The following is a 13,471-nucleotide window of genomic DNA, read 5'->3' as shown; positions in this document are numbered from 1 at the left end:
CTCAAGGGTGTAAGAAATCTTCCTGTAGCATCCCTGGTGAAGGCAACATATGGCAGGCTGGCCGAACTCTTTGTTCGCAAGGGGCGAGAGGCTAAGGCCCAGATGGGCACCGGACAGCAGTTCAGTCAGCATTTGGTGAAGTGTATCGAGGCCAACTTGAAGACGGCCAGGTGCTTCACTGTGACGTTGTATGACCGTGATAACTCCGAGTTCACCGTAGCGGAGACCACTCCGACTGGTACTTTCTCCTTGGGTACTTACCGAGTATCGCTTGCCTCCCGGACATGTGACTGTGGGTACTTTCAGGCGCTTCATTTCCCGTGTCAGCACGCACTTGCATGTTGTGCCTACGCACGTGTGAGTTGGAGCTCCTATGTTCACAGCGTCTATCAGATTAGCTCGGTGTTCAATGTCTATCGGATGGGATTCACACCACCAATCCCGGAGGGCTACTGGCCACCCTACGATGGGCCTACACCCATCCTCCTCTCAACCCTACGCCTGTCAGGCACGTCATCCGGCCGATCCATGTCAGGCACACGCCCCGGACCCCGCTGTGAGGCCTCAACTGGTATAGGAACTGATCTCGGATCCCCCAGCTGAGTGTCCGGTGCCAGGAACCTCTTCCCATGCTGACTCCACCACTGAAGGAACTGATGAGACGGTCCAGGGTCGGCAACAACATCGAACCTCAATACACTGTCCTGACGAGCGTCCCAGTATGCATGCCACTTCGGCATGGAAGAGGGGAACCATCGATCGCCGCCTCTCCCATCCTTGGACATCAGAAAGTCGATGTTCAAGGCGGGACGCGGAGGGGCCTGTACCCCTCCAAACTGAGGAAGAACACGATCTATCTGATGCCACTCTATGACAGCAAAGTAGATCAGCGCGGTCACAGAGCGCCACACCGCCATGTGCCGAGGCTCCAAAACCTCCGGGTGCAACACCTGAAGTACGTCGGGGCTACTGTACGGCATCCATATAAACTGCAGAACAAACCCACAATTATCAGGGCAACTGTACGAGCCAAGTGTAAAATATTTAACTAAAAGAGCATCAGTTATTAATTAGCATACTAACCTCCCTGGACTGTAACCGGTCTATCCTAAGCCTCCATGCCCGCACTCTCGGACCCTTCTCGCTACCGGAAGGGTTGTAACCTGCCCATCTGCACCATACATATGAGTTACATATACTGATATATGTGTTTACATTATGCAACAGAGTATTAACATACACGCAATTCTGTAAGTCATATTGAAAAAGAATAGGCCCAGTATAGTACCTCGACGCCAAAGGCCAGCTGAAGGCCTCATATCCTGTAGGCCTAAACTGAGGAAACCGCCAAAAGATCCAAGACTGCAGTAGCTGGAGCGGGCCCGCTAACTTCACAACATGTCTGTTTGCCACCCTGCACATGCACCGGTACAACCAGGCCAGTGCTGCCGAACCCCAGCTGTACGTACCCAGCTCCTCCAGCCTCGCTACATATGGAAGCCATCTAATGTGAATCCGGTTGCCAGACTTGTCCGCAAACAGCTGCGTGCCCAGCAACATCATGATGTACGCCCGGACATATCGGCGAACAGTCTCATCATCTGCATCCTCAGGGCACTCACCAAAGGTCTCCTGAAACCAGGTGCAGTTCACTGCATACTTCTGAACCTGACTGGGAGGAGGTATAACTCCTAGCAACTCCTGGAACCAGACCCAGGGTGGACGGCCGCCATCGATGTATATATGAAACTCTGACAGGCACCCGCTCACGTAACGGCCATCGACAGGCAAACCCAGCTGGTATGCCACGTCCTGGAGTGTGATCGTGCACTCTCCGAACGGCATATGAAATGTGTGCGTCTCGGGACGCCATCTCTCCACGAATGCACTGACGAGCGCCTCGTCTAGCCGGAACCACCGGTCGTTCAGCCTTGCAAGATGGTATAGCCCTGCCATCTGCAAGTATGGAACGTATCTATCATCAAGACGCATGCCCTGCTGCCGCCTCATGCTCCTAATGCATCGCTCGGGCTGCGCATGAAAAGAAACGCATACTGAGATATATAACTACACAGGTTTTACAGTAAACCGGTTCACATAAACCGGTTTACAGTTAACCGGTTCACATAAACCGGTTTAAAGTAAACCGGTTTACATAAACGGGTTTACATAAAACGGTTTCCATAATCCGGTTTACATTAACCATTTCGCTAAATTAAACAGCATAACATCACATGAAAGATAACTAACTGGAAAACAAACCCTAAACCACACAACTAAACCGCTAGCATATACCACAATTAACGAGAGCCATTAACAAGAAAGAAATTCAATAAACCGGCTTACTTAAACCACCTAGCATTAAACAACTACCCTAAACCACATATAAAAACCGCTTGCAAAAACCGCTAACAAAAACCGCTAACATAAACCACCAACATAAACCACTACCAAAAACCACTGACTTAAACCACTAACAAAAACCACTACCCTAAACCACTAACATAAACCACTAACTAATACCACTAGCTTAAACCACTATCATAAACCACCTATATAATCCCCTCACCTAAACCACCTACATAAACCACTAACATAAAGTACCGTCTAACCAGGATACAAAACCACTAAAGCACAACTAACGCTTGAATCAAAAATATTTCCGTACTAACCTCGTCGTTGATGACCCCGGCTATATGAGCGACTCCGTCCAACCGATATAACTGTGCCGGATCGTCCCCCATCAGCAGAGTAGTCCGTTCAGGTCTTCCTCGGAGAGAATCTGGGTCGTTTTCTCTGAGATTTTGTGGGGTAGGGGTGAAGGGATAATGGTTCGAATGAGGGTGATTCGAACTCCTTATATACTCGAATCACACCTAATTCGAACCAGCCTGGTTCGAATTATGAAGGAGTGCATTAGGAGTAATTCGAACCGGCCCGGTTCGAATTACATGGAATCGATTTCAAAGCATAATTCGAACCAACCTGGTTCGAATTATGTATGAGAGAAGTTCGAACCAGGGTGGTTCGAATTATGTATGGGAGGAGTTCGAACCTTACTGGTTCGAATTATTCAAATACCTACAACACTAAATCGAACCAGGATGGTTCGAATTATGAAGGAGAGAAATTCGAACCAGCTTGGTTCGAATTATATTAAAATACACTTTGGCTCATTGCTGAAACGAAATTGGATTTGGCGCATTTTGGTTACACGATTCTTGCTTTGGCTCATTATGGTTTTTTGCCCTATTAATAATCCTATCTTGCTATCAGTTGATGTCGGCTTGAAAGCTGTTCTCATGTTTATGATTTTATTAGAAATTTCACCCTCAATATCAATACAACAATAGTAACTAAAACATTTATAATTTGTTCAATTTATTGTATATTTTTATATTATTATTATTATTATTATTATTATTATTATTATTATTATTATTATTATTATTTAATAAATATTTTATATTCAAAATTTATTTATTTATTTTAAGTATTTTATAATCTTTTATTTTTATTGTTATATTATTATTGATTTTTTAGTATATTATTAAGATTTATTATGTTATTGTTGGTTATTTAAAATTTAATATTAAAATTTATTATATATATTTAATTTTTTAATTTATAAAATTGCAAAATTTTTAATTCAAATTTTAAATTGCACTACAAGTAAAATTAGTATTCGAATCGGATAAATTTTTTACTCAAAACCAATTCAAATCGCACTATAAACACCCTTAATGGCTAGATTGATTATGTTACGTGTACACTAAAATCAACCATCAATATAAAATACATGTTGAAATACAAATTCACATTTAAAATAAATTAAATTACAAATATATTTATACACAAATACATTGATAATTGATTTTAATGACTGATTTTAGTGTAAAATAGCATTTTTGTGGCTAAATAACCAATATGTATAAACTAATAGCGAACTATTAGATCGGCGGTAAATATACCAACAAAATTTGGGAAGAAGGGACAAAATTACACCTGAAAGTTCATACGCTGGACAGTAATACACTTGAATCGTTTAATGAGTCACACATGCACAGTAATTATACACTCCGGCGGACACAATCACCATTCCGGCCATCAGCGTATGGCGTGGTTAGTTTGAATGGACATGTGGCTCTATTTTATTCTTGCTGACACATTCAGATTCAGTGAGCTGGCCATTTAGTGCCAACTCAGAAAAAATATTTTATTTTAATGATTAATCCTCTTTTATCTTCAGAAGGAAGATGCTCTGTGTTGAAATCCTAACACCTTAATCAATAACTAAGAACATGGCCTCATTCAAGAAAAAATCGAGCTCTTTATCCCTAAATTGTGGCAGCGCTGTTGGTGGCGGGTCTTCGTTGTTGAGGAACAAGAAGAAGAAAAAGAAGTTTGAGTACAACAACGGCAAGTGTTTGCACGGATTTGAAGCTGTGGTACTCAAGTTTGGAACAGAGTGGAATCCAGACAGATTGTTTCTGCGATGTCCTCTGTGGGAGGTAGGTTTCGAAATTGCGTTTCTTCTTGTTACTGGTGTTATCCGTTTGTTTCCTTCTTCACCCTCCTTGGATTGTTGTGCCTAATCTTCAGAGTGCTGAACGTCGTTGTGAGTATTTTGTTTGGCTGGACGAAGTAGAAGGAAAAACAAGAAACGTGGGGACAGAGGTTGTATCTGAAGAAAGGCCATTGAAACAATCATACAAGAAGATGAATGAACTTACAGAGTGTTCCAGCAAGTTGGAAGAAGATGTGCAACAGTTACAGAAGACAGTTGATATGATTTGGGGTGAAATAATTTGTATTAAGAATATGGTTATGGGTATTTGTTTAGGGTTGGATTTTTGGGCATTATTGATTTTGATGATATATTCTCAGAAGTGAGGATCATGTGTAATAACTTTCAAAGTTGCATTGAATAAATGGAAGAAAAAAAAGCTCTCCTTTTTTGTGAATCACATGTTGTAAGTGGTATAACATCAACCATTGACATAAGAGAAAAATGTAAACATGTGAAAATTAGGTTCAAAACAAGCAATTCATAACCAAGCTGACTCATACAATATCCAACAACATCTTTTCAATCAGAAGTCTGTGCTTCATTGTAATCACAAAATAGGCATAGTAGTGACCATAACCATTGAGTTTTCATACAAGCCAGAAATACCTAATTAACAAGCAAAGTCACAATGTATATAACATAACATACCACATACTACTAGATTACAAAAAAAGTCCCAAGGTTTATGATGATAAACAAAACAGCCTTCCCAAAGTAAACAAAACATGCACATCAGTCTTCAGTAAAGGTTCTATGTCTCTGTTGCAGCCCCTTGCATGGTCCCACCTTCACTTGGGCCAACTTGATCAGTTGTTGCAGCTGGGCCATTGGTTCTCCCAGAAACTCCTCTTGGGACTAGCTTTGATGGTATTGGACCCGGATTTGGTTGTTGTCTCATAGTTGGAGTTGGCATAAACTGTTAAAACCTCTGCCTCATTGCTGGGATTGCAGCATTCATGGTTTCAGTGGAGACCATAGGGTTAGACTTGGGGTCTTGGAGCAGTAGGAGCATCATTAGGGTTCTGTTGTTGGGGTGGTGGTAGCTGTGCAGGGTTATTGTAGCAGCAGCAGCTTCCTCTGCCTCCATAGCTGCAACTTTATCATTCATATCAGCAAGCTTTTTTCACAACCCCTACTATTGTGGCCACTCTACAACATATAAACATGAGAAAGTGTAAATATAACAGTATGCGTGATCTCTAGAAATAATACATAAAACAGGATATTCATACCTCTCTACAGTATTTGCAAATGATTGTTCCATATCTCCTTTTAAGCTTATGTGGGTTGGAATTTGGCCTTGCCTCATTTTTCTTTTTTTTTTTTCTCTTTTTTGTTGGTCTACCAATGGGTGTCTTATAATGAGGGGGTAGTGGAGGATAGCCTTAAGCTTTATCCCAAAATTCTTTGTTTGGTACAGGGTTGATGTTATGTTGATATGCTTAGTTATATGCAGCCATTCCCAGCCAGTTATAAATCTGGTCTTCTGGCCTACGACCCCTCAGAGCAAGTGCTACACAAGCGTGTCTGCAAGGCAAGCCTGTGAGCTGCCAAAATTGACAGGTGCACTTCTGATTTTCCAAGTCAACAGTAACCTTAGTAAGGTGCTTCTCAACCTCATATATTTCTCCATTGCCATCCCCTGTCCATGTGGGAGTCTATTTATTACTTTCTTCCTTCTCTCTCTCAAGTTTGCTAAGTTGCCTTGGTGCAACAGAACCAACATAGCCACTTGGAGATTTTTTGTTCCACGCCATAACCTTTATGATATGAACTCTGACTTCCTTTAACATTGTTATGATTGGCTTGCCTCTGTATTTGAGAATCTTACCATTAAAAGTCTCACAGTTGTTGTTAGTGACATTGTCCACCTTAGGCCACTCACTGAAATGTGCCTTTGTCCAAGTTTTTGGGTCAAGTCGATCTAAGTATTCCCAGGCAACATTGTTGATTTCCTTTAACCTCATCATTACAGCCTCAAATTTAGTAACAGTGGTGGCTCTACAACATTCCCACACTGCTCCTTTCAACTGTTTATCCTTCCATCTTTTAGTGAAGTTGGCCCAAATGTGCATTGCACAAAAACGATAATGCACTCCGGGCATAACTCGCTCCATGGCTGGTATCAGACCCTGTGTTTACACAGACAACGACAATTAACAAGCGGAGTGATACAAATCAACCAGGAAACAACATTTAACAATTATCTTCTATTGGTCACTCATAAAGTTCTAACCATGCACCCTATAGTTCCCCAAATCACGATGCAGGAGTTCTAGAAACCATCTCCAGTTATCTCTTGTCTCTGAGTCAACGACTGCATATGCAATGGGAAAGATCTGATTGTTAGCATCTTGTCCCACTACTGTAAGCAATTGCCCACCGTAGTAACCTTTTAGGAATGTACCATCAAGTCCAATAAATGGTCTGCAACCTTGTATGAAACCTTTTTTGCAAGCGTCAAAACATATGTAGAGTCTCTTGAAGATCGGGAGGGAATCAGGCATAGGGGTAGTGTCCATATCAATAGTTGCTCCTGGATTAGCTGTCAACAGGCCAAGTATGTAATCCCTCAACTCAGCATACTGCTCCCTCTCCGAGCCCTCAATATTCTCCCTTGCCTTCTTCATTGTCCTCTATATTTTCTTGTAGTTGATGGTTACATTTAACTCTCTCCTAAACCATGCCTCAGCTTCAGATGTTTTAAAGTCCCTTTGATCTCTCAACTTTTCCTCCAGCTGTTCAATAACCCACTTTCTATCAGCTGACTTGTTGGTGTGGCTTTGTGCACAAACATGTTAGTTGACAAACGTCTTAACTTGAAAACTCTTTAGTTCATTAGACCTAGAACAGTAGATAGTCCAGGAACTAAAGAGTTTAAACGTCTTACACTTCATTGGTTTCACTCGGCTAAACATGATACTCCTTCCAATTTGTATGTTGAACTTCCTAACAGCTCTTTTGAATTGGTCCATAGTTTCGAATTCCATTCCCATCTCTAAATGTACTGAGCCAAAAGCAGCATTCGGGTTTCCTTGAGGCCAAACAGTGCGCTCTGCCTCATAGTCACTATCACAGTCTGATGAATAAGGGCTGTGCAGCTCCTCAGACTCATACTGATGGTAATCTGGGTCAGAGTCATCATCATCACTCTCTGATAACTCAGTGGTTGCACGAGGGACAAATATTTTTGGAGCTTCACCTATGCCTCCTTGCACAAAGGTCTGTCCACTAGGAGCTGGCATCTTGTAAGAATTTCTTCTATTCCTTTGTTTTGCTCTTGATTCCTGGGTAGGGACCTCATCTTATTGAAGGTTGGGTTGTGATTGAGTTTCAGGTTCAGAATATGTTGGTGGTCCAGTTTGAGTGGTTTGGATTTGGGCCACAGGAGTTGTATGTTGGGCTTGGGCCACATGTGGTGTGTGTTGGGCTTGGGCCACATATGGTGGCTTAACTTAGGCTGTGGGTGACATTGTTTTGGACTTGGGATGTGGGTGAGATTGTTTTGCTGGTTTAGATTATGTGATTTTTTGTTGTCTTTCCCTTGGATTGGTTATCTTCATTGAAGGTAATGAACTCTGGGATGACTTCTGGCCTAGTGTTGTTGTTAGTTTTCTTGGCCTCAGAATTCTGGCTAGTTTTTGACTTCTTTGTGCCCTCTTCTTTATTCTCCCACCAGGTGATTTCACACTCTCTGCATTTACATTGGCTGGTTCTGTTTCAGGGGTAGGGACCTCTTCTGCATCTACGTCAACCACCTCAACCTCAGTTGGAATGTCTACTGTATGCTCCCAATACACATGTACCACCCTATCATCATTTGTAATTGCATCCTTATACATGTTCACCACATCCCTATCAAGCTTAAGTAGCTTAAGAGCAACACCACCTTCGGCATCAGGCTTTCCCCAGTAAAAATCCTTCCAGTGAATATATCCCAAATCCTTGAACAACCCCTCCATGAAAAACAAGTTCAGCATATCCACATTGACTCTAGGTATTAAGGACACTTGACCACCATTGTATATTGTAACCCCTTTTGAATTTCTCTCCAACCTCCCCCCATGGTGATACACAAGTGTGATGTGAGTTGACATCTACGAAGAAAAACAAAACCCTCATAACCACAACTAAACCCAGAAAACCCTCATTTTTTTTCGGACAACCACAAACTAGTAACTAAACAAAGATCTAATAGCATGTTCGATCATAATAGGTACAATGGAAAGTTCAAAAGATGTTACCTTTAGATCGTCCCTGCCTCCAGTGCGTGATCGTCACTGTGGTGGTGTGGGTTGCCTTCTTCGAGTACTGCTCCAACGATCAACTGAGTCACCACTTCAGAGCAATGCCATTGCCTCTCTGTTAGGGCTCTCTAACTCTCTCAACGTGCAAACTATGTTACATTAAACACCAAGAAAACCTTGAAGTTCATAATTCGATAAAAGATAACGAAGGGTTTCAGCCTTAATTTTGCCTAATTAATCATCAAAATAAAATGTTTTTTCTGAGTTGGCACTAAATGGCCAGCTCACTGAATCTGAACGTGCCAGCAAGGATAAAATAGAGCCACCTGTCCACTCAAACTAACCACGCCACACGCTAATGGCCGGAATGGTGATTGTGTCCGCCGGAGTGTATAATTACTGTGCACGCGTGACTCATTAAACGATTCAAGTGTATTACTGTCCAGCGTATGAACTTTCAGGTATAATTTTGTCCCTTCTTCTTTATTTAAAATTAATTTAAAAAATCTAAAATATTTAAAAATATTTAAAAATAATAAAAATATTAAAAAATAATTTGAATTTATTGGTTTGACTATTAATTAGTCATCAATATTAAAAATTGTGGGATAAAATATGCTATTGAATTACTAAACTAAAGGAATTCAATTGATGGCAAAAACAATAAATTCTAATACGTCTCCAACGTTTTTCTAAAACTAAATGAAAAAAACTTTCAAAATCACTGTAAAAAAAATCTAAAATATAACAAAAAAAATCCAAAATATAACAAAAAAATATCTAAAATTATTTTTAAAAAATTTATAAAATCTAACAAAAAAAAGCCCAAAATTTAAACACAATAAAAAAATTATTTTAATTATGGTAAAAAAAGAACACATTACTTTTGAATGTTTCTTATACTTAAATTTCAGATATTTAACTTTTAAAGGTTTAAGATGTTCTTATGGGATAATTAAAAGTAAAAGAAAGCACATTATTAAAAAAATATAATTTTAGATATTTTTTATTACTGAATTTCAGATGTTTAAAATTTAGAGATTTTGAATTTTTTTTAAAGAATATACAATTAAAAGAAAATAAAAGCAAACTATTAAAAATAAATGCATCATTTTAGATATTTTTATACCTATGTTTCAGATATTTTTTATACTTAGGTTTCAAATATTTAGATTTTAGAGGTTTCATATGTTTTTTTTAGGAATATAAATTAAAAAATAAATAAAAACAAGCAATATTTTTAGATTTTAAATGTTTAAATTTTAGAAGAGGTCTCAAATAATTTTTCATGATTTTAGATATTTTCTGTTAAATTTTGAATGTTATTTTTTAAAACATAAGAAAAAAATGTTCGAAAACTAAAAAAAATATCTAAAACTATTAAAAATCATTCAAAATTTAAGAAAGAAAAAGAAGAAAATATGATGAGCGACTGGTGCAGAGAGAAAAAAAGGAGAAAAAGATGAATAGATGCTGAGAGAAAGGAAAATAGAAGTGAAGGGGAATGGAAGAGCACGTATTTTTTAAAGTAAAACTAGTTTTTGAAGTTTTAAAATTAATTTTTATTTAAAAAAAGTTAGCTACTTTGGTGTATATAGAGTTGGTATTCTCTAATCATTTTCTTTTCTTAATTATAGAGTAAATTGTCATTTCTACTACGAAAGTTTTAAACGCCGACAAATTTATCAATGAAAAAAAAGAAAGTACCATTTTCTATCCATAAAAGATGATTCTATATGATAAAATTATCCAAACATTAAAAAATCACCTAAAAAGCCGAACAAAAATGTTATTTGTATACTAAAATTAGTTTAATTTATTTTCAATATGTATTTATATTCTAACATGTATTTTAAATTATAGAGAATTCGGGGAGGAATCAAACTACAATTTTCTACCCATAAAAGATGATTCCGTATGATAAAATTATCCAAACATTAAAAAATTACCTAAAAAAACAAACAAAAATGTTATTTGTACACTAAAATCAGTTTAATTTATTTTCAATGTGTATTTATATTCTAACATATATTTTAAACCAGAGAGAATTCAGGGAGGAATCAAATGAGATAACATAAGATGAAAAAACATCACATCCAACTCAAATCCTTCTCAAATCCTTAAGATAATAAATTGATGGGTCTCTCATCTTATATACTCATCACTTTTCCTTGCTTTCTTTGATGTGAGACTAATTTCATACACTTATCACATTTGCAACATTAACAATCTCCCCCTTAAGTGTGAGTCTCCACATCAAACATCAACTCTCCCTCTCTCTAGCTCCTCTACCACGAGTATTCGTCCATCACATTGCCGCAAAACACCACGGGACACGCCACCTAGACCACACTTTTGCCATGAAGACTTTCGATGTTTCACCTTGAATACTCCTTAAACCAAATCGATTAAACCATGGACTCTGAAATCATTTTGTTGGGCCACTGTGGGAGCTCTCGACCACCGGAAAGACGTCGGGGAAGAATCAAGTGAGAGAATATAAAATGAGAAGACATCACATTCAACTCAAAACTTTAAGGTAGTAAGTTAATGGGTTTCTTATCTAATCATCTTATAAACTCCTCACTCTAACAACAGTTGATGGCAGTGGTGATATTAGTGAAAGAAATAGTGAAATCTATAAAGAAAAACAAAGGGAGAGTTAAAATTTGAGAAATGGGTGTTGAGGTTAGAATTGAAAAAAAAATAATTTTAAATTTTTAAGTAATTTTTAGTGTTTAGATAATTTTTAGATAAAATAATAATTTTTTAGATAAAATAATAATTTTTTTATAGATAAATTTATCAAAATTTAAAATTTTATGAATAAAAATAATAATTTACTCCTAATTATATTTAAATTTCTGAAGGAAATTGATGCTCTCCATTTTTTTTCACAATTGAAAGAATAAACTGTGATCTTTTACCATTAATTTTAGAAGTATGACCAAGAATAAATATGAGAGAGAACAATGAGTTAAAAACACACTTTATACTCAATTTTTTTTAACAATTGAGAGAATCTATTCCCCCTTCCGAACCTCTCCTCCTTCACCTACCCTCACTGGTAGGCTCTCCCTCCTTCCCCTCCTCTTTTACTTTTTTTTTTTTTTGGTCAAACCCTCCTCTTTTCCAAATCTGAAAAACGTGATTATATTGGATTGGGCTTTTTCTTTCTATATAATACTTTGGTTTAATAAATAATAATATTCAACGAAAAAAAAAAGTACTTGTCCAAAAAAAAAAACGAAAAAAAAGTAAGATATTTATATTAAATTAAATATTTGGATTACTAAGATAATAATAATTACTTACTAGGTAAATGTTATGCTTTAATTAAATTTATATGTTTAAAAAATATATAATTGAATACTAAAATAATATGTGTAAAAGAAAATTAACTAATATATATTATTTTATATACTTTTAATATATATTTTATTTTATAAAAAAATTTCGTTCTGTAGTAGTTATTAAACTCCTATCTTACTAATATTTTTATTTTGCTATCACTTATATTTATTTATTCATTTTCATTTTTATGATTAATTTTATTTTATTCTAAAAATATTGAATATTTTTTTATTTAGTTTATGCAGTAAATAATAATATTTTTATTTTATTTAATAACTAATAAATTTAAATTTTTATTTTTATTGTTTTATTATGATTGAATGGATATGCTTTTATTATATAATTCGTTACTTTAATTTTTATTATAATAACTATTTTTTCTTACAATGTTATCGAGTGTTGGATTTTTTTTTTAAATTAAATTTATGCTGCAATTACTAACATTTTATTTCATTTAATATTTAATAAATTAAAAAAATATAGAAATTTGGTGTCTATTTTTTTTTTTTCATTTTACTCCCTGAAATTATACAAAAATCACGTTCTATAGCCATTATTGAACCCCTTCCCTTCTTATCTCTATATATGAAAGCTCACCATGTTAATATTCCTATTTTCTCTTCAATAATATTACGCCCATAACCTCCAACAAAATATTATTTTCTCTTCAATGTTGTGATACATTCCAAATTTTCATCCATTGTATTTGTACATTCGTTATTTCTGTCGCCGCTCTTCTCCTCTCCTCAACAACTGTCTCTACTCAATTGCTCAGAAGTACCAAATGCATGACATACAGCCTCCTCCCTCCAGCGTTGCCTCCCTTGCACAACTCTCACACTACGTTTTGTCTATTTTTCTGTATTTTATGTACACTGTGAATAAACGTGTGTAAAGATTGATCTCCCTAAAAAGTGTTAGATTCATTTTCTTTTTAGTTTATACTGTAATAGTAACATTTTATTGTAAATACATAATATCTGAAGAAATTTACACTTTGGTTTTTTTATTCTCTTTTACATTGTTAAACTGAGATAATCTGATCGTTTGATTGACAATTTTAATTTTTGTTATAATAATTATTTTCTTCTATTATAATTTTAGCTTGGACAGCATAATAGTCTTCTCTTCTTCACCAAGCTTCGTTTTCGCCTCTCCTCTCCCCTTGTTGGAAATTTGTTTATTTTATGTTATTTTATTAATTTGTATATTGAAAATTTTATATGCATGTTAATTATGTTAAATTTATATTTAGATTGTGTTTTAATTTAACATATTTAGTTGAATTATGATAATTTTA

At 36.3% G+C, this 13,471-nt stretch overlaps 2 protein-coding genes across 2 annotated transcripts; both read right to left on the bottom strand.

Moving 5' to 3' along the window:
* Positions 1 to 461: 461 nt before the first annotated feature.
* LOC148554603 (serine/threonine-protein phosphatase 7 long form homolog) lies at positions 462 to 2,010 on the bottom strand. The gene is made up of 4 exons (XM_088490399.1): positions 1,894 to 2,010; positions 1,289 to 1,797; positions 1,084 to 1,171; positions 462 to 989 (listed from the first exon to the last, which is right to left on the bottom strand). The coding sequence occupies exons 1-4, from the start codon at positions 2,008 to 2,010 to the stop codon at positions 462 to 464; spliced, it is 1,242 nt and encodes a 413-aa protein (XP_088346525.1).
* A 3,479-nt stretch (positions 2,011 to 5,489) lies between these two features.
* On the bottom strand, positions 5,490 to 7,200 carry LOC148554602 (uncharacterized). The gene is made up of 3 exons (XM_088490398.1): positions 6,814 to 7,200; positions 6,240 to 6,702; positions 5,490 to 5,659 (listed from the first exon to the last, which is right to left on the bottom strand). Exons 1-3 carry the CDS (start codon positions 7,198 to 7,200, stop codon positions 5,490 to 5,492), a joined length of 1,020 nt encoding a protein of 339 aa, XP_088346524.1.
* Between the last annotated feature and the right edge of the window lie 6,271 nt (positions 7,201 to 13,471).

Source organism: Arachis ipaensis, chromosome B6 (assembly GCF_059453495.1).
Source record: "Arachis ipaensis isolate K30076 ecotype BB chromosome B6, ASM5945349v1, whole genome shotgun sequence".
Lineage (NCBI taxonomy): Eukaryota > Viridiplantae > Streptophyta > Magnoliopsida > Fabales > Fabaceae > Arachis > Arachis ipaensis.
The sequence above is the reverse complement of the archived record's forward strand: the minus strand, read 5'-3'. Positions and strand labels throughout refer to the sequence as shown.